General features: G+C 43.9%; 1 protein-coding gene across 6 annotated transcripts in view; it reads right to left on the bottom strand.

Annotated features, from left to right (window-relative positions):
• mrj (DnaJ heat shock protein family (Hsp40) member B6 mrj) overlaps positions 1-21,947 on the bottom strand; it is a 164,233-nt gene that overhangs the window by 7,729 nt on the left and 134,557 nt on the right. For 2 of the 6 annotated variants that reach the window (XM_070531615.1, XM_065453145.2), the window contains 5 exons: positions 10,603-10,731; positions 8,685-8,794; positions 7,570-7,872; positions 2,996-3,082; positions 703-796 (listed from right to left, as the gene is read on the bottom strand). In XM_070531615.1, the coding sequence (XP_070387716.1) occupies positions 703-796; positions 2,996-3,082; positions 7,570-7,872; positions 8,685-8,794; positions 10,603-10,667 (659 nt within the window). In that variant the 5' untranslated portion in view covers positions 10,668-10,731. Of the gene's footprint in view, positions 1-702; positions 797-2,995; positions 3,083-7,569; positions 7,873-8,684; positions 8,795-10,602; positions 10,732-17,351; positions 17,539-17,588; positions 17,745-17,823; positions 18,005-21,947 lie in introns of those variants that run through there. The other 4 variants (XM_065453143.2, XM_065453146.2, XM_065453144.2 and 1 more) reach the window with 4 other exon arrangements.

Raw genomic sequence — 21,947 nt, 5'->3', positions numbered from 1 at the left:
CACAACGTTCACAACGAAGTGACCTGTATAACCAAAATTTTTTTTGAGGCCCCGAGCACTTTGTTATGAAGGCGTTCAACTTTGTACCTACATGCATGTATAGCCCCATAGGATACACACATCGCCAGAGAAGAAACTGTTCTCCACAGAACACTTTTACGATTCATAAAAACCTTTCTCTACTGAACTTTCTTGGGTTGTTTCCCTCTTGTTCATGTACTTTATGCTCCTATGGGATGCAAAATGACAAGAAAAAAGAAATGTTGCTCCTGCAGTCAAGGACTCTCATTATTGCAGCTTTCACATTGTAGTAGTCAATGACGCCTTTGTCATGCAAGCGAGGGAGCATGCCAAGATATTCAACCTGTCCTGTTGTGGGGAACCGAGCTTGCGTTCACAGGGCCATGTTATGCACCAAACACACAATGAGTATGTAGGTGCACCATACATAAAAAAATAAAAATTCTATGAGACCTGTAACAGGGTGCATGTGTACAACAAACTTTTACACGCATTCTGCACTTGCTGGTGCAGCTATCCTTCACAGTGGTGGTGGGAACCCAATATGTGCGCAGGATTTTTGGCATCATGAAAAAGGTCTGCAACATGGAAACGATCCAGCACATCCAGATGTTGAGCTATATTTTGCTGTATGAACAGAAATATGCAGTGTGTGGCCAATAAACAAATGAAGCAACTCACCCATCAAATCCACCAAAGATGTCTGGAAAGCCAAGGTTTGGTATAGGAAAGCCAGACAGGGGGAAGAAGTCGTCTCTCCTGTTAACCGCTGCAGCTGAAATGGCAAATATTAAGAAGGCAAAATCATTACCACAGACTGCCAATGGCCCATCTGTAACAATAATTACCTACAATGCCACAAATGGCAGCATGCTCTAAAAAAAGAACTTCACTACTGGCAGTCAATTAAGGGCCAAAATGGTGCACAATATGCACCACAGGATGTCTAATGTCATAAATGTGAGAAAGGAGCCAACACTAGCAATGTTATCAGCAATAAAAAGAAAGCACTACAAATATTAAGAGGACCCTTTAACACAAATCGATTTGGCACTAAAGTGTTTGTACAAAAGAAAGGAAAGGCTTCTGAAGGTTAGTCTGTCTTAGGCGAGTACTGCTTTAGTGTGCTCAATAATGAGGCGATGCTGAAGCTATTCATGAAAGAACTGTATATAACGAAGTGATCTGCTAGAAAATGAACACAACTGATAAAGGGCTCCAAGCATTGCTTGACAGAGAAAATTTAGGAGTGTGAGGCTTGCCATTTATAAATGACCCCCAACAAAAGGTGCTACAGCAGCTAGGCTAACTTAATAGCACAAATACATCTGTGGACAAAGCTCTGCCAGTACTGGTAAATAAAACATGCCAAGAGAACAGTTGTAACATTTGAAAATGATTCTAAAGAAAGTTAGACAAGCAAACTATAATGTTATTGGCATTATAGACGGAGGACAGACAGCAGAGGGAAGCAAGCCACAACAGGAACACATCAGACGCACATTAGCATGGACAATTCACCAAGCAAGCTCGCACCCAGATAAGGAGCCACTCACTATGAATTGAAGATCAAGGTCTACACAGCACATAAAATAATGGAGGCACCACTGCCATGATCGATTCTAAAATTAATAGGCAAGTTCAATGCAAGAGTAATGGAAATCTCCAGTTGCCATGGACATTTTAAAGAAATTAAAGAAAAACTTGTCTTCAATACTATGTACCTGTAGAATACAGTGGGGTATGAACAGCACTGCCATAGGCAGAAAAGGAATTCTGCAACAGCCAATACAGTTCCATCTTATGTACAGGGCAATTCATTCCTTTCTCAACGGCAAAAGCCATGTGGGACTTAAGACTTGGTGGCCAGATTTGTAGTACAAAGGCTGCAGAGTGGCAAAGCCAGGAAGAAGCCTGTGGTCTCTCACTAGTAGGCAGCATGGGCCAGCAGTAGTGAGTAGCACCAGTCACCAATACCTACTAGTGGCCTGCTTCCTGTTTAAGACAAAAGCATTACCTTCGGCACTTTTGCTTAGTATGTTGTTGCACTTGGCATTCACTGAACCAATTCCGATAAGGTCTCTTGCACTTAAAAGAGAAAGTCAGAATATACAAACTGTCGGCAGCAAATTATTGATTTAGCTTCGAATGTCGTAAAAAAAAAATGGCCGTAAAGAGGAAATAAAAAAAGAAAATCCAAGGGATGAAGTTTATGGCTAATCAGATATTCAAATTCAGTGAAAAGCACATACTACATTTCCAATGTGGATAGAACTGATAATTTATGCACCACTCTGAAATACTCAACCAATTTTTTAAATACATTTCATGTAAACCGTACACTAGTAGAATCTTGTTTATCCCATTTAACCCCTTTAGATGTTCTAATTAATTCAATTCAAGGAATTGTGATATCTGCTTTTGGTATAGTGTCACAGATGTTAACTAAGAGGTATTTTTGAACGTAACAAGGCATTCATTCTTTCTACCCACGACAGACGTCAGCCATTGAAAACCACCTCTACATTCCATGCTAATCACCAAGTTGTGCAGGCACCAGAATCCACGATTCCCAACACCAAAGTTTGCTTCAGTCGAAACTGCACAGTTTATATTATAGTTTTACACAGCCAACTCTGATTCTGCAGATGTGCAGGAACTAATAGCCAAACAAACAAACAAGAACAAACAAACAAACAGAAAAAGGACTGCCAGGGGTGCAAATGAAGGGGTACAGCCGACTAGGCAGCAGGAGGGAATTTGCAAACAGCCAACCAAACCCAGGAACACAGCCAGCCATGGCGTACTAAACCATACAAGGGGGCAGTGCTGACAACAAAAGCAGCAAGGTGGGGAGCACGTGTTGCTTTGCAGTGCAATAAAGCAGGGAGAGCAAAATAAACAAACATATGGGGCAGCAGGTGTGGTGAGGATAACAGAAAAAGGGAGCAGCCTCTTGACCGCTTTTTCACACCTGAATGTCCGTGCAAGAAACGGTTACGGGCCGCAGCCCTGCGACCTCCACCCTCAACATTTGCCCGGTGGCGACTCAGAAGAGGCGCTGAAATCCAGAAGAGACGAAGAACCAGTGGCCAAGGAGAAAAGAAAAAAAAAACTGCCCCTTCCTACAACAATTTCACTCTGTGCCCCTATTGTGCCCAAAGCTCACCCCCCCCCCCCCCTCTCAGTGGAAATGCCCATGAAGAATGGTGGGATGCTGGTGCAAATCCTGCACAATGGACATTTTGCAAAATGCTGCAAATCAGGTGCCCTGGAAAGCTTTGATCCAGGCAAAAAATATTTCCTCACTTGCCATTCTTGCACTTACCAAGGAGTTTTAGAAATAGCGTACCCAAGCATTTTTGCATACCCAATGCCCTGCTTGCGATTTTTTGTCTGTTATTTTGTTTACATCTTTTCACTCGTTTGCATGCCTGGCAGTTTGAGTCCCCTAACTTTTGGTGCGAAAAACCTAAACTCCGCAATATCGGAAAAGAGTAGGAACTGTGCAAAGTGCCTGGCACCCATAAGCTAGTGGGCACAGTTTAAGAGCACAAGCTCTTGACAATCACAGTCTTGAAGGTAATGTGTTCAGAAGAAAAGGTGCTTTAACAATGCAGGCTTGTATTCAGAAAAGTATTCTTGCATAAGATCGTTATGCAACTGGCTGACATCGGGCCACCCAGTGCTGTAACAATGATAAGCACAATGATGAGACGGTAAGAACATTTATGGGAAGGTGTGCTAGAACTAGAATGATGTTCTCGAAAGTTATCACTCCAGAATATGCACCTATAATCAGTCTTATTACTTAGCCTGCAATGCTATAGAAGTGACAAAAGAAGTTAAATAATAAAAATGCGTAACTCCACATATTTCATAGCCAAGTTTCATGGTCACACGTGTTCACATGAGCCCAATGTCAGCCTGAGTGTGATGCGCAATGATGGGCTGCAAATGCAAAGCCCGAAAAAAAAAAAACAACAAAATGTGAAATGATCTAAAACAGCATTAACAGGTGCACATCACAGTTTGTTGGTTTTTAAGGCATAGAACTTTTTTCTTTTATTACCGAGCCTAAAGAAATAACAATTTCATGTAATTGCTGGCAAAAAACACATTTCTTTGTGCTAACGCAGCTACTGCATGAAGTTTTGGTATGCTTTACACTGCACGCTATGTGTGAAACGGGGTATAGCTTCCAACTCATCCACCTGAACTGAATAGATAAAAATTCATTGCAGTAACTCTAGTAAAATGCTGCAATACCTAATGTCCAAATTACAGAGAGAAAATAAATGTAATCATATTACCACCACTGTGCAGCTCTGTCTGATCTAGAGCACGAGGTCAGAAAATCAGCGCGGTTTTCACGACACTGTGGTTAAGTAGTGATTTGCCAAACAGCCAACTTGCAGAGTTTTTGCAAATTGTCCATTGAAATTAAAGGCACTTGCCACGAGTAGCCCTACACATTTTCCTTCACCTTACATACTCAAAAGACACATTGCAAAATTCTAGAGAAATACATCCCCTAGGACTGTCTAATGACAATGACAGCAAACCATGATGGCTTCTTTTGCAAAGAATATTTATACACGTGGTAGTTAAACAGTGTGATTTTGTAAAGAAAAAGGAATAGAACTCGGCGACAGATTCACACACACATATCCATGTGCTCCAACAGGTGCCAAATTATAATGACCAATCAATGTTAATCAGATTTGGTGACTTTCAGGACAAAGTACTCTTGAAATTCATTGTACAATAACAAAAAAAAATTGCGTCATACAAAGAACATGCAAGAGAAAGTTGCTAATATGCAACTGGTTAAACAATATTGTCTGGTCCTTCATATGAAGTTATTTTTCACATGATGCAGTCCAGCAGAAAGCAGGAAAAGCTCCTAATGTCAATAAACAAATATTTATCTGCATATTCTGAAGGACTAACTGACAGGCTGTATGAATCGTAACCTGTTGATGTTTCACATGTGCTTTCATGCCCGACAGTAAATTAAAAGGGAAAAAAAAAAACTCCCCGTGGTTCTTGCCACTTGTGCAAACTTTAATCAGGGAAAGGCCCTTTCAAAGAACACCACCGAATCATTTTAGACTAGCATTCTTTTAAGCTATATCTAAGTCTGGCAGAAAGTGTGATTAGTAGCAAATAAAATGAAGGCCAACTCCCTTTTTAAGTTTCCCATCTAAATTGCAGCGATGATAGGGAGATGCAATGAATTTCACTGTTATTTCTTTGAAGTAACCTTTTTTTTTTACACTGAAGAAGTTCCAAGAGCTTGACAATATTTTTGCCTTTTCCATCTATAGAACACAATGCTATCTTGACTCACAAACAGCATTGAGAAAATATAAGTGTGGAGTTTCACACCCTGTAACAACATTGAGGGACATCTAGGGATGTTCTAATTAACTTTGTTTTCCTGAAGTTCTTAACAACCACCTAAATCTAAGCAATCAGAGCTCTTGCATTCTGCCCCCTTTAGAAAGCAGCTGCTGAGGCCAGGAATTGAACATCTGCAATAATGTGGTGCCACTTCTCTTTGGTCTCTATGTCACTGATGGCTTGCCATTCCTCAAATTGTAAAGACTAGCCTATTTTTATATTCATAAAGTGCTATCTACCAATTGAAGCCAGAATCTATTTTCAGGTTCCTTAACACTAACTTGGTCGAACTTATTCATTAAAGTAGCAAATGCACACTGACTTGCATTTCACAATGGCTAAATAGCTACTAAATAAGCGATCACCTAATAGCTAAATTCATCGAGCACTGCAGCACTGGTCATGGCATTGTTAAAGTTATGTCGCAATAGAAGTCTCAGCACTCTAGCAAGCACACTCGAATACGACCCCTCACTGCCTTCACTTGACAGGGTTGAGATAACCATGAATGTGGACAGAAAAATAATGTGGCAGGGAGGGGGGCCCGTCACTCATCATCCCATCATAAAATTCTTCGCCTTACAAGAGCTGCATGCAACAGCAAAAGCGCTATTCTACCACATGTACGGAAATGAGCACTGCCAGGTGCCATGCCTCTCACACGTTTAATAAGTGATCCCAAGTGGTAACATAATTAGAAAGATCATTGCCATATGAAAAATGAAAAGGCATCTCCTAACCTAAACATGTTCTGTAAAAATCTGAAAGGTGAAGTAAGCTTCATGAAAGAAAACATACAAAACATGGTCATCGGCCTAACAGCAGCAGAGTTCTGTGTCAAGATAGTGATTACCGACAGATGCTGCATTCTGCTTCGCCTGCAAGAAGTGAACATAGTGGGCTCTGGTGGGCCTATTGCAGCTACCATGAAGCTATTTATCCAGATATCCTCAACTGCTAGTTTTGCAACCTAGGCAAGCAAGCAAAATTTTTAACTTTGACCTTCTGCCAAGATGTCTAAATAAATTTCTATGAACAATGCCCTGTGGTACAGTCAATGCCAGCAACTCGGGCCACATGGTTTACATTCAGCAACTCCTGCTGAGAAAACATACCTGCAACAACCTGAATTTTTATTCTAACATGAAAGTTTTAGCGCTTACTGCTGCTTTGTTATCACTCATATTTTGCAATGAGATAGCACTTTGTTTTGGTTAGCATCATTCAATAAAACAATTGCCACTTTTGCATGCATGTTTTGCATGCTTTATAGCTTGTTCATGTTGTCCAGAGTGCAGTCTCGTCATGGTTCGAGGTGGGCATTCTGCATTCCTCGTGACAAATTTCAGCCAGGAACATCGGCACGTATTTAGTCCTACAGCTATCGCTTTCACTGAGCCCATAGCAAGTGTTGTTGAATCCTATGTGTCTATGACAATGGACAGCCCAGCACAGACACTCAGCAACATCGATATCAATTCAGACCTTTCGAAGGAAAACCAGAAAGCGCAGCCCGAATTGTTACTTTGGTTCAAGGAGTGCTTCGGATCTTCTCCTAAGGTACGCCAGACACCCATTACGAGACACCGTATAATCATGTGTGATGACCCTCGTCCTAGACGACAACTTCCTTAGTGCAGTTCGGTGAAATAGTGCAATGTGATTAATGCACAAGTCAGAACAATGCTTGACGATGACGCCATACAGCCGTTTTTCGTACAATAAAAAATATAATAAAGAGAAGCTTAGCTTTTGTGCTTGCCAACTCGGAAGCAAACCGCAAATAACTAAAATCCTTTCGCTGCCTCTTCACACCTAAACTGGCACCAACTAGCGCAATAATGATGTGAAGGGTTTTACTGAAAAATGTAACCCAAGAAATATGATCCTGTTGCAAAATCCGAGACGGAACTAAGCAGGTCACTGTGCTTTCAGATGTTGCACGTAAGCAACAAGCAGTCTTTTCTTTTTTTCATTGTGGACACACATGCAACGAGTAGTTGATCCAAAAGCCACCCCATTAGACATTCAACCGTGCATTCCAGACAAACATGTCTCGTACTGTACAAGCGCCTCCAAAGTGAAATGCATACTGGCACATTCTCTCTGCCAACTCCTAGGAGAAGCGGAAGTCAGACTTACAGTGTCCATGCCTGGCTTGGTTGTGGTGATGCTGTTGCGGACGACCGGTGTTGGTGGCCGTGTATGGGTTGTCAAAAAACATGTGGAATGAGTCTGTGCCAAAGAACTCCCGGAATACATCCTCCGGGTCCCGGAACGTGAAGCTGAAGAATGGTGCAGTAAACCCATCATCGAAGAATCCGCCAACACCACCCATGCATCCATTGAAGTGATGGTGGCTGTGGCGGGCACCTGACCGCATACCGCCAGCACTGCCGTTCAGGCCTTCCTTGCCATACCGGTCGTACACTTTGCGTTTTTTGTCTGGCGAGGAAAAAGAAACAGTGTCACGAAATCCTACAGGAAACTTCCAAAAGACCTTGCGCACATAACAAATTCAATAGGATGTGTGCCTAGTTCATGCACTGACAGCAACAAGCTCTGTCAAGCACTGTACTTTCCCGATTGTTGCAAGAAAATTGGCCATCATTGCAGATATAAAGTGCAAAATGAAGCAAGCAGATGCCGCCAGGAAATTTGGGTTGTATAGAAAGACATCAGGGGAATTTGGACCCAACTAGAGAAGCTGTTAAAGGAAGTGCCAATGGGAGCAAGCAGATCGAAACTGCACAAGTCATCCCATCGTGCCTTAGAAGAAGCACTTCTTTGACTAGTCCATCTGTACAGATCAATTATTTAGGCACAAGTAGACCCCATCAAAATTCACGATGTCACAGCGAGCTGATGCAGGACAAGGCAGCAGCACCCATCGTTTGGTCAGTGCATTTTCTGCCTTTTCAAGCCTACTTTTAACAGTAAACGTGGCCTTTTCTTTTCTGGCATTGTAGAAGGGTGATTTACTGATAAAGCTCAAATTACTCCCCTCTTTACTGTCCCTTTAGCTTACTCTGACAGCGTGAGAAAGAAGTAACATTCTTACGACAACTGACATATTATGAAAGCCAAGAAAACTGTAGCAAAACAGGTTATTGTACATGCAATAGTGCACACAATAAAATGGAGAATACACATCAGCCTCCTGTCTTTCTAACGAGCCAAACCTAATATAAATATGGCATATAGTGAGCAACATGTCATGTGAAACTGTAATAGTGCTTGATCAATGGAACACTGACCATCTGAAAGAACTTCATAAGCTTCCGAAATTTCCTTGAATCGCCGCTCAGCTTCTTCCTTCTTTTCAGGATTTTTGTCAGGATGCCACTTCAAGGCCAATTTTCTATACCTGTAAGCAGGAAATTGCATTAGCCATAGTCGGCAGAAAGAAATAAACTCAATGCAGAAGATGTTTCAAAGAAGCTCAGCAGTGTCAGCATGTTGAACACACACTTGACACAAGCACAGGATGAAGAACAGTTACAGCATACATATATTGACTAGTGTAACAGTAACTTGTATGCAATATCAACAGAAAAGAACAAAATTTGTTAAGAGTAATATCCTTTTATATAGCAGGAGTTACATATGATAAATAAAGTATCCTGACTATCGTATGCATCGCCAGTGCTTCACCAAATTTATTCCACTAGAATAGCAGCTTGGGCATGTTGGTTTTTCATCCTGGTGTTAACAGCGCAAAATGTAGACGGGACACGAGACAAGAAGATGATTCCACAAGCGCCGACTTTCAACGTTTATTTGAAAGAAACAGGGCTTCTTATACCATTGCCCACACATGCCGTAATCACATGATTGCACATCATGTGAAACGCGCACTTTTTTGCACTCAAGATAGTGGTTGTACGTGCTAAAAGCTCAAGTTCTTTTTTTTTTTGTAACAAGGACGAATGCATTGGTCACGAAGTCTGGCAATCTCGGCTGCCTCAATTATCTCCCGAACCAGCTGGCCATTGTGCTTCTTTAGCACTTCACAAAGTCTGAATTCTGCAGCACAAGCTTTAGAGGGGCAATCCCTGACATGGGTACCTAGATTCCTGTTAGCCTGCTCGATGCTAAGTTTATGTTTTTTTAGTCTTTTGTTTGTGCCAACGAAAATTTGCCAAATTTGCTTTTCAGTCATCACATATCAAGTAACTACACTAAGTAACTATGCCAACAATTTAATTTAAAACTAGTAAAGAAGGCAATAAGAATCTACATGTAACGAAGACAAGCTGTGCGTTGCACAGCTATTTAAAGAGTCACAACAAATCTAGCAAACAAGAGAAAAATCTATTCCTTCAGCGGGTTCATTGTCTCCAAAAAACACGGGCCACGAGAGACACAGTGGGCAGCTTAGGATAAATTGTGAACATTTTCGGTTCTTAAACATGAGAACATGTTGCTGGGCTAGTTAGTGCACAACAGTGAAATATTCTATCTTTGTGTGAAACAGATGACCATGGAAAGAACACATGGAAGGGACAGGTGTTAGCTACCAATTGTTTATTCAAAACTTTTTTATGTATGTAAAATGTTTCATGGGAGCAATGCGCAAGATTCCCTGATATGGCAGCAAGAACTTATTGTACAGGCCTGGCACTTCACCAATGACTGTGCTGGAGAAAATTCCCTCAATGAATGTTGAGAAAAATGGCGTCTGTACACCTGGGTATGTGCCTCGCTTTGGGGAAGATACAAAATTTAGAAAAGAGCAAAATGTAGTAGTATGCAAGTTAGTGGAAGCTTTCTCCATTAAAAGCATAGAAGAACTAGCAGGTAGAAACTAAGTAATACGGCGGTATCGCTACGAGAGAAATGCAACATGCCAGACTTGCACGCAAGGCAACACTTTTAGGGTAATAACCGAGAGGTCAGCAAGGTGTGCTCATGTGAATACCATGTATGATTGATCCCTGAATTTCGAATAAACAGTTGGTAGTGAAACGTCTGTCACTCTGATGTGTGTATTCCTTTTGTGGTCGTATCTTTTGCACAAAAGTCTAAATATTTACCATTCTTAACATGCACTGCAATACACAAACATTCTCACATTCCATCCCTATTGCAATGACACCTTAAGATCCCCTTCACGTGGCAATGCATGATCTTGATGTGCACAAACAAGCTGCTGAAAAAGAAATTCATACTTACGCCTTCTTGATATCATCAGTGGTAGCACTCCTGGAGACGAGGAGGACTGCGTAGTAGTCCACCATGTCTCGACCGTCTACTTTCGAGGTTGAACAGAAGTGGAGGAACTACACCACCTGCTGCCTCAACCTGCATCACACGAAGTTCCATAAGACATCTGCAGGCCACTTTTCACTTGGCAATGCAAGAATACACACTTGCTAAAGTATAATTTGTTGTCAACTGAAACACACTATGGAAAACAGTGTTGAATGACCACAGTAGAGTCACATTTCTGATCTTCATGAGGAACCAGCATAAGCATGCACCTGGGTGCTCACTGCTATTATATATTTAATAATGTAGCTTTACTACTATACATTCCCAATTTATTTCAAAAATGACTTGCCCACTACATGGGATGACTCCACAAGCAAGGAGGAACTTCATTTTAAAGAGAAGCCGGACAAAGATAAACTATGAGAATAGAAGACAAATTTGAGCATAAAATTGCATTCTACCCATACTTTGGATCTTACTCAATTGCTACATGCTGTTTTTCCTGCTTCATGAATGGACATAGCTACTGTAACAGTTTGCTAAAAAATTGTCTTGAGCATACCATTCTCTCTTTAGAAACCATTTTTACAAGTCTCGTAGCACTTCGGAACATTTTTTTTAATGGTTGCCAAACAGAAAACATACCCTGTCCTCAAAAAGCAATGCACAGTGTCGGTTAATTGCACATGAGACCACAAGTGGACCTTCTTTCATCATTCAACAAAACAGTTCTTTCAGTTCAACAAAACAGACTGGTGGGCTAGTTGGCATTGCATGTCAATAGTTTTTAGTGCAAAGGAACGCACAATCTGTGTGCCTTCTCTCGTGTCATATCATAAGAAGCCAACACTGACACCAAGGGCAACATAGGAGAAATTACTTGTGTTTAATAAATAAAATAAAGGAACGATAAATTGTTAGAAATTGAAGTGGATGAAGAAACAACTTGCTGCAGATGGGAACCGAATCCACAACCTTCGCATATCGCGTGCGATGCTATACCAATTGAGCTACCGCGGCGCCGTTTCCCCATCCACTTTTTGGGGTATTTATGGGTCCTAGTAGAACCTTGGGAGTGTTAGCCAGCACCACCACTCACAGACCTTGGCGGCGGACATGGAACATCCTTTTTGCCGCAGGCGTTACGAGAACATGATCTTTTTATTGTGAAGGCAAATGATATGGTGAAGACTTCTTATGATATGAGTAATAAATATCGGGCCCCTCAGTTAGCCCCCTCTCTTCTCGTTTATTACATTATGAAGGTCTCGAATCCGGCAACATTGATGCCTTCAGGTAGCATGTGTGGGTTCATTGACCAGTTGCCGTCACCCAAAAAGATCACGTTCTTGTGACGCCTGTGGCAAAGAGGATATTCCATGTCCGCCGACAAGGTCCGTGAGTGGTGGCGCTGGCTAACACTCCCAGGGTTCTACTAGGACACAAACACCCAAGGAAGTGTATATGTAGACGGCACCACGGTAGCTCAATTGGTAGAGCATCGTACGCGAAATGCTAAGGTTTTTGGTTCGGTTCCCACCTGCAGCAAGTTGTTTTTTCATCCACTTTCATTTCCATTATTGTTTCTTTGTTTCATTTATTAAGCACAAGTAATTTCCCCTATGTTGTCCTTGGTGTCAGTGTCTGTTGGCTTCTTATGATATGACTACTGAAAATCAGGCCCTTCGGTTAATCCCCTTTCTTTTCGCTCTCTCATGTCATGTGTTTCTTTCCTCTAAAAACTATTAACTATCATATTTAAGAAAAAAACCTACATTTATATACTCAGGGTTAAGGACTCTACTGCACTTAAAAGAAGCTTTCAATTGCTCCACAACCTAAGACTGTGTGTATCAAGTAACAGTAGCCCTTTAGGCACAGCATTCAAGTTTTGAGATCGTCATGCAAAGCAACACAAGGAATGTGGGCTCCCAAATGGCTTGAAACCACCTGAAGTTTTAACACGCACTTGCATCCAAACGCATGATCACTTTCACCATGTAACCCCCACAGGGATGGATGTTATGAGCGTCTCCTTTGGAATGGGGCAGTGGGTTGCGCACCAAGCTAGTGTTGTTTTATTGCCTAATTTCTTACCTATGTTAAAAAAGAAAAGGAAAGAAAACCTACAATGAATTCCCACAACCAAGTTTCTAAACACCTACTGTGAACTTTGTTTTGTACACCTGTGTTGTTTGTCGTTTCCCTACTTTCCTTCCACCAATCTTCCAATCGCCTCTAACTAATCTACTGCAGACATGTTTACCTTTCCCCTGCTCTCGCTGAACCCAAGGGCTTCAAGGAGGCCAATGATTTCTAAATCGACTGCTGGGCAGATATCTTCACAGTCTAATAAAACATACCCCATCGTTTCCCTATCTTTACTGCTGCAAGCACATGCTTCTTCCTTCTTATCTCCCAATTTATAAGTGCGTGTTTTAAGGCATCCTGATCTTGCTTCGAAAAGTAACACGCTTCCCTAGACACTAGGGGCTTTACTAGCCACTAATCAAATGTCCCACCTTGTGTTTAGCCGCAGAACTAGGAGCAACTAAGAAGGAGGGCATGCCAGATTTATTCCAGCAACTATGTATGTGCTCTAGTGCCACATTATACAATTTCATTTGCTGCACATCTGACTAGATATGTACAACATATGTGCCCAGTGTTTCAGGCATCACACTGCACATGAACATGCCAGAAATGATAACAAAATGTACCACAAATTAATACACTCTGCCACAGCTATTGTGCCCTTTGGCCAGTACAGCGCAAGAGTGGAAAGCTGGGATAGTTAAATACTAATGGTAATGAAGCGCAAACAAAACAAGAACAGAGACAGCACAAGTGCTTTTCTGTCCTGGCCTTCTTTCTCTGTCTGTGCTTCAAATACCATGAATAATACAGCATTACTGGCTTCATGTGCAAAGAATTGCAATGAATGCGAAGTGACACGCATCTGCTCAATCACAAGTGATCATTCCCAAATTGGTGCTTAATGAAGCCAATGAAAGCCACCAAGTATAAAGCCTACATTGCAAGTCATCCCCTATAAAGCCAAGCCTGCATTGACAAGTTCTAAACAGAAGAACACAAGTGGCATTTTTAAAGTTCGTAATGATTTGTACCGTAATAAATTCGTGCACACAGGTGTATTATATGCTTATTGTGTACACATAGGCGTACAGAGTAAGCATCAAAATGAGTGCACGTCTCTTCAGTTTCAGTGGAATATAACAATTTTGTTTTATATAGTACCACGGAACCCCCTAGGACATCAACGCAAGAACGGCAGTGCCAGTTGAGAAAGATGACTGAAGCACAAGCAGTGATATGGTTTCTGCAGTTGAAGGAACCTAATGCCAGGCAGATTCATGCAGAGCTGGTGCAGTGTGTGGTTACAATGCCCAAACTTATGGTGTGATTGTGAAGTGGTGCAGGCGATTTCAATGCAGTCAAACAAGCCACAATGACAATGAACAGAGTGGCTTGACCGCTGCTCAATGGTGAACCACAAATTTATGTACATGTGGACGCTCTAGTAGTTCCTGACCGGAAGATAACTAATAATGCAGCAGGTTTATGTGAATGTGGGCGCTGACGAAACTGCCACCGGAGTCTCACTGCTTAACCTCCATTTATTCGTGGCAATAAAAGAATTTTATAAATACCTCTCACAAATGTAGGTGGTGAAAACAAGCGTACAGATGCTCACTGAATTCTGTTATCAAACTACTTAATGCCCATCAACTGCTGCAGTGCTTAGATGTGAAATACCTGTCATTGGCTCATTCCACAGCCACATACGATTTCATACTGCCAAGGGGCCTTTGATCCAGTGGGTTTTGATAAAGGTCAACGTGTTCAACAGCCACAGCATTCAATAAACACCGAGTGGAATGTGAGACATCCTAGTCCAGGAATTGGAATGTCAAAATAAACTTTCCTACATGATGTTCAAAATGCATAGCAATCAATTACTGCACTAAGGCATGTCAAATCTCATGGGAGCTTTAGTTTACGCAACCAAAAAGCATAATTCAACCATGTGTCAGGAGAGATACAAGTTCAATTATGAATTTTGACAGGAGGTTAGAGAGAGACATAGCCACAAATAATTTCTGCATTAAGAAAAAGCAGCATGAGCACAGACATTATGGAATGGCAAAGAGGGAAAAGAACATATGTGGCATCAAATGTCAAAGGAAGGATTGAAAATTGGCAAGCTGGTACTGATCCATCTTGACAGCACCACTTATGACATGGACAAGCAAAACACAGGTCACATGCAGTCCTGTGTCACATGACAGCACAATAGGTCAAAGGAAAGAATGCAGTGTGCAAAAGTTACTTAAAAGGCAGCATCAACAAGCGAGGTAAAACCTTGCTTTGTAGTACCACAAAAATTTTGGTGGATCTCGTTTTGTAAATGTAGTAACTAATCAACAAAAGTCAGAGGAATGAAACCTACAATCAAAAGAATGTGCAGCAACAATGTTCCACAACAGTGCTCTTCTGCCTATTTTGGGACAATGGTATGAGCACTTGAATTAAGGACAAAGGATGTGCAGGCTTACTCCGCAAGTTCCAAGGACAAGAACAGGTGTGTCCTAACTGAAAACTTATTCAACAACTCGCCCACACAACGCATGTCCCTGTAATACACTTGGACAGAACCTCGATGATGAGCAGTAAAAATTTCAAGAGAACTGCCCAATTTTGTGAACTGCCTGGACAAAAGGAACCACAGGTTGCCTTGTTGAAAGAATGACCACTTCGCCTGCACATAGGGGCCATTATTATGTGCTCAACTGATTAAATATGTTCCAACGTGGCAGAGAAGGCACGTCTACAATAAAGATTGTTCGATTGTTCTATGTTTGTGGCCTAAATATCAATATTCCTGCGAAGTCGCTCAAGAACGTGTGCGACGGCTGTGTCAAAAATGTTTCCTATACTCGCGGACAGCTTTCTGTGGCTATGAAGGGTAAGCTACGGGCGCATGGCTGCTGCACATGTGTTACCGCCGTGCCAAGTAGTCCGGCAGTGTTGACAGTGCTTTTGGTTGATCGGAACAGCCGCTGAATCGAAGCAGCTTCCACGTGCGACGGTTTCGCGCTGACCCCGACGCGGAAGGGAAAAGCCACAAAATAAGTAGACATTTAAGTGGTGTGTTCTGTGTTACTTAACTGTTGGTGTATGTGTTTTCTCTTTCTCAGCCTAACCTAACGTGGATTAAAACGCGGGACTCTTTTCAGAAGTGCTCTCATTTGTGCTCGCTTTGCCTCCGTAGCTTTCCCTTCAAAGCCACTGAAAGTTGTCCGCGAGTATAGCAACTGTTCAAAGTAGAACAGTCTCTAAAAAAATGTGCAAACAAAAGACGCAAAAGAAAAGTGCATTGCTGGGTTTCTACACGATAGCTGATCACAGTTTGGCTAGTTAGTAATCGAAAGACACACAAGCACACAGGGGAGCGTTCTATATTAGACTTCGCGTTGTTTTGATGGCGAACTGCACATAAGCAGCCGCGCAAGTTTATCGGCATTTAAGTGAGCAACGTAACGTATCCACACGCGCGGCGTCGTAAACGATAGCAGCTGTTTCGCATCAAGCCAACCACGCCTTTTATCAAGAACGCAACGGGATTGCCCGCCGACTCGACCGATGTTCTAGAAATTACTGCAGCAGCGCCGCGACTGCACCAGTCGGAGGTTCGGAAAGTTCGATCAGTCTGGTTCGGCCGTCGCCACTGAAGTAATATCGTGCTGTTTTATATTCTATGTCTGGAAAATGGAGAAAAAAAAAGCGACAGTACAATCGCTACAGCGTCAGGCGAGTTTTCTCTCTCATTACCACTGAGCAACCACTCAGGCATACTTCTGCGGAGCCTTCAAAAGAAAGACTCCGTGATTATGCCAGCATAAACAAGAGATTAAAAGGGTTAACGGGAAGAAAGATGCGTGAATTGACTGAAGCTTTCACGCAAACGCGGGGTTTACGCCTGCCCACCCGACAACCTACGCTTTTTGGCCTGTGCGCTGGCTAGGCTCCGGGAAGGTTAGCACACGAGAATACGAACAGGGAAATCCAGAGGACAGAACTCAAGCTTGAAAATGTCGCGCACGAGCGTAGGTTAATACTGGTGACTGGCAAATGTGGAACGAGAGCACTTCGCCTTTCACTCGCAGGCAGTCACACGGAAAAGTCCAGTGATACTCTCAGTGGAGTACACTTTCCAGCGAGTGTGTTCGAACACACACCTATTTGACAGAAGCCAGAAAGTATACTACTAAAAATGCGATGTATTTAGCCAAATGCTCACAGCACGAAATACTTTGGATATCATGAAGCGGCAGCACTTACAGAATAAGATCAGCAAGCAGCGCCAACTCTATGTACGGGTTCTGAACAAGCCGTATGTTTACTTCTCTCGGCATCAGTGACGCTATCCGTGCAGCCTACGCGAAGACTAGTGAGAGCCATGTAGAAGGAGAAAAGAAATGTGTTGCCCTACGTAAACGCTGAAATCAGCGATGCAAGAGCTGCAGTTAAAAAGCATGAACGGCACACTTTTTCGAACTCGAGGATTTAGGCTAGTGACAAACGGCGCAGATAACAATGCGAAGGCTACCGCTTGGGGCTGACACAAAAGGCCACGAATGCACAGTGCTACGAGGCGCTGTCCTTTCAGCATCCGCTGGTGCACTCACCGGGATCGGCTGACAAGGAACGTCACAAGGAACGGTCGCAATATCGGGCAGAGTTCATGCAGCCACGGCGAAGCCGCGGCTTCATAAACGCAAATGATTCGCCATCTTTTCACGAAGCGCGCGCACTTGTCGCAGCGACACGAGATTTTTTTTGAAGTCCGGTGCAGTGCTTACCGCGCACGACGCTGCCTAGGCTAGGCCTAAAGTGGAAAAGACAAAAAGAAAAAGAAGACATACGAAAGAAGCCAAACGTGTGCGAGCAGAAATACTCTACGGAGGCTGGACTCCCACACTGGCTTGACGCGCTGGCTAAAAGCCGTCCTTGGGTGGATGCACAGGTTCGGCGTCAAACGGGGGCTGTTGAAACTCCGCTTTCGCTCCCAAAAACGGGCGGAAAAAGAAGAGAAGGACGCTCTCACACGGGTTGATTCGCGCGTTTCGGAGCGAGCAACCGTTGGGGAGCACGGCTCACCTGTTCCAACGCTGGCAGCTGTTAAATCCACGGGAACGGCACGCGCACAGAAGCACACGCGCGGCCAACACCAGCGCACAACCCGCACTTTCAGAGCCAAACAGACACGGCAGGCAACGGCGAGCGCAGCGAACCAACTACCCCGTCAGCAGGCAGCTTGCCCTATCCCAGAGTGCACCGCGCGCAACAGATGAACGACAAAGAAAGGTGGCGAGAGGGCCTTTCCACTCTCTTCCTTGACGTGTTTCCTTCCCTTCGCTCGTGGCCAGTCCGCTCGCTTGCGTGTTTTGCTCCTACTGCATAAAAGTTTATTCTCTCTCTCCTTTGCTCCTCCTGCCTTGTCATGGGCCAATTTAGTAGCCCACAAAACGTGGTTGCAGGTTGCGCGGAGATACAGCCAAGGAAACAGCGGCAAGCAAGTGCTGCTAAACTTTCCCTGTTGCGTGAGGACGAGGAGACTTTGGCCTCCCGAGGTTTCGAAATATTTCTCGCGCTGCGCTTTTCTGTCGCTCTGCCCAACTGACGGAAGAAATTTCGCGCGCTTGTTTCCTTCGCTCTATCTCCGGCCATCCGTGAGCAGAATAACCTCAGCCGCCTCAGCGACAGCCACGGATAACGGTAGACAGACGTTCGCTCAGCTCTTCAGCCCGTTTCGTCGGCCGTTTTCTATTGTAGTGGCAAGGTTATGCGAAGAGTGAGTGATCTAAGGAAAGGAAGGACGCTTGATTCGTGTACAATGCTTGGTATACACGCAGAATTGCCGCGCGTCTGGCCGCTCGAGGCACTTTTTGTGTATTCGCGGGCTTCTTCCACGCTCGGAAAAACACTTTTATGTAGCACATATTGAGCAACAGAAAGCTGTATCGGGAGTTCTTCATGTTGCTCTACAATTTTCTCATTGATACTTTTCACCTGTTACAATATTTGAGAAGTTGATTAATTCTTTAAGACTACGTGATTATGCAAAATATAGTCCGAGGACCTCCAGGCGACGGCAAACAACGTTTTCTTGGTTGCGTTCAGCTACGTGGCATTTGAAAAAAAAAATGGTGCATCATAGTTGGCACACCTTGTACATTACTATATACATGCTGTATATAGTAACACAGCGAAGGATGAAAGCGAACGCGGAGCGCAGCGGGAGATGAAAGACTGAGATAGCGAAGAGAGCGCGAGGAGGAAAGCGGAAGTGGGGGGTGCAGCGGAACCATGAGGCGGAATGCGGAGGATGAGGGTATCGCGAAAGCTTGCGAAGAAAAGCGTAGTGCCGCGCAAGACGGGCTCTGCGGCGGCGATGGCTACGAGATGACGCCAGAGTAGCGCGCGTCGTCTGTATGGAAACAAAGCCATGAGCGGAGGTCTTTCTGCGGCGGCCGCTGTGCATCGCGCCCACGCGTCACCCACCCGGTGCCTCTCTCGATTAGCGAGGTAGTCGCGACACACTTCGCTCCGTATGCAACGTGCTGCACGAGACAGTTCGTCCGCGCCAGGCAATATATCACGAAATGAAAACATGTATAAAGCTGCGCTCAAATTTCGCATTAGGGAGTATCGTAATCGCTGGTAATTTTTTTTAGCGCGGCTCGAGAAGTGTGCGTCACAGATGAATGAAACCAATACTGTCAAATGAGCCTCGTTCATAGACGCGCGGAGGTCAATGTTCAATCTTCACGCGCTGTTCCCTCCTTTCGGCTCATTTTGCAGGGAAAGGTTCGTTGCAGCGTTGTCACTGGAGATATATGAGAAAATGAAGCTAGAAGAGTGCTGCTTAATTAACCAGACGGGGGATGACTTCCGAGGCGTTGATCACCTCGCTGCTCCTGCGGAAGTGATGCCGATTTATGCGGACTAGTCCAACAATTCGGTGTCGTTTTGCAAAAATAATAATTACCAGCGGATCCCACGCATATGTGGAAATTGATTACGAGCGAAGGCTTCTTTGATGTCTACTGAAATGTCTTCACTTCTATGTATCTCGACGTTCCTCGCTCAATTCACGCTCTTGTCCCATTTTCGTTGCGTTTCCCTTCACTGGTGGCCCTTTTCTTCACTTAACGTCTCTCTCCACACTCAGCTGCTTCTATTGCCGATTTCTTCACTTCTGTGAAGGCGATTTCAATCATTTATTTATTTATTTATCTTTGCCGAATTCTGATTCACTTTTTATCTGTATAGCCCAACACTCCTTGTTCGATGCGCAATCTCGTCCCGTTTTGTACCGTTTATTTCTTTATTCGCACTCGGTTGGTTTTGATGCCGGCTTCTTCACGTCTCTGTAGCCGATTAGTTCACTTTTCTCTTTTTCTGTTCGGGCGCTATAGCCAGTTGCACATATTCTGGCGGATTCGTCAAAGATGTTCACTTACCAGTGCCGCATGCCCACTTGCACATACAGCGACCCAAAAGGACCACGTGAGACCGACACATACCCAGGGACCCAAGTTGTCTATTCAAGCCTACATGTCGAGCGACCCAAGCTGTTGTACAATCGGCAAGGCAGCAGCTTCCAGCATCCGCAATGTAGAAGACAACGACGAAGATGTCTTAGAGAATTGGTCGTCTGAGACCAGTAGACTAATATTCAGTTTTTTCTATCCGTCTGATAGCTTCTAAAACCTTTTTGTGCGCTCTGTGCTCGCCGTGGGACGACATGGAGGTCCCCGCCCACCCGGAGAAGCACATCAAGCGACCCTCTATATAGGCGCTCCGCGTCGTATCCACCACGACACGGAACATCACCGCCATGATGCACTCAACGCTGCATCCATGGCAGCGGTGGCAACTACTAGTCCTGCAGCCCCTGGAGTAGCAGCTATCAAGGTCCTGCGAACAAGAGACTACGCGAAGAAGAGCCTTCGGGCGAAAATGCAGAGGAGATGGACCAGGCATCTTTCACGGTCGTATCCTACAAGAAAAAAAAGTGCTGGTGTCCCTGTTATCTTCAGACCGACCCTAGAAGAGGAAACCTATGGAATGTAAACCCTAACATCGTGTCAACGGCGGTTGTAACCTCGGCTCGAGAGAAAGTTGTCAGCCATCGCCTTAACAAGGCCTGATGGTTACGGTGTCAACACTGCCCGCCGCCAACCGTTTGCTCACGGTAACTGAGATAGCTGGCGTGGTTGTAGAAGCCCGTGTCCCATATTCATACACGGCCATCTCCGGCAAAATACACCATGTACCTCTGAGCTACTCAAATGAAGACCTACAAGAGTATCTACGCGACCAAGGCGTCATTACAGCAAGGAGGCTCACCGCTTACATGTACCCTCAGGATGGCGGCAAGGTCAAAGAGGCACGTCGTCGATCTGTTATATTCGAATTCGCCAACAATTCACCTTTACCTCAACGAGTTACGCTTGGATTCTGCAATTACCCTGTCACCGAATACGTCGGGGCAGCAACACAGTGTTACAAATGCCAGAGGCATGGCCACATATCGAGACATTGTACCGGCCCAGTGCGCAGCAAAGTGTGCGCTGGCCCGTACACGGACTGCACCTCGAGACCACAACCTAAATGCGCCAACTGCGGTGGCCCACACCCTGCTTCATATGGAGGGTGCGTTAAAAAGAAGGCTGCTACACTTGGTATACAGTTTGTGCACTTACGGAGAGTGCCATTCAGTTTTAAGTGCACTTTGCCAAATCTAGACGTCGCAAGTGGAGTGTACTTGGCGAAGAGTGCACTCCGGTCGGAGTGCGCTTACGGAACGGACTTTGCTGGCCGAGTGCGTAGCCTCGCCGCCAGCTGTTTGAATGGTGCAGAATGTAATGCATAAAAGAAGGAGACATAAGTTCATTTTAGTTCTTGAACTACTTTTAACAAAATAATCAGAACTCGCTTATATTCTGTTTTAGCAGGATCAAATGTAGTCTCGTCGCACGCCACCATGTTGATCTGGATTGACTAGACATTCGTCTTGGCCGGCATTGACTTGCAACACGCTTGTAACAAAAATCTTTTCGTTCGTTTTTTGTTGAGAAAATATACATTCTGGCTGTTTTTATCTATAATGCAACGTAAAACAATAACTTTTTAGAAGCTTTTTTTTTCTTTTTTAATCTACGTCTTCAAAAAACGCGCTCTTAGGGTGTCGCCTATTAGAGGTTGGATTGCGCAAC

Source organism: Dermacentor albipictus, chromosome 1 (assembly GCF_038994185.2).
Source record: "Dermacentor albipictus isolate Rhodes 1998 colony chromosome 1, USDA_Dalb.pri_finalv2, whole genome shotgun sequence".
In the NCBI taxonomy this organism is placed as follows: domain Eukaryota; kingdom Metazoa; phylum Arthropoda; class Arachnida; order Ixodida; family Ixodidae; genus Dermacentor; species Dermacentor albipictus.
Note: the sequence above shows the minus strand (reverse complement) of the source record. Positions and strands in the feature narration are given on the sequence as shown.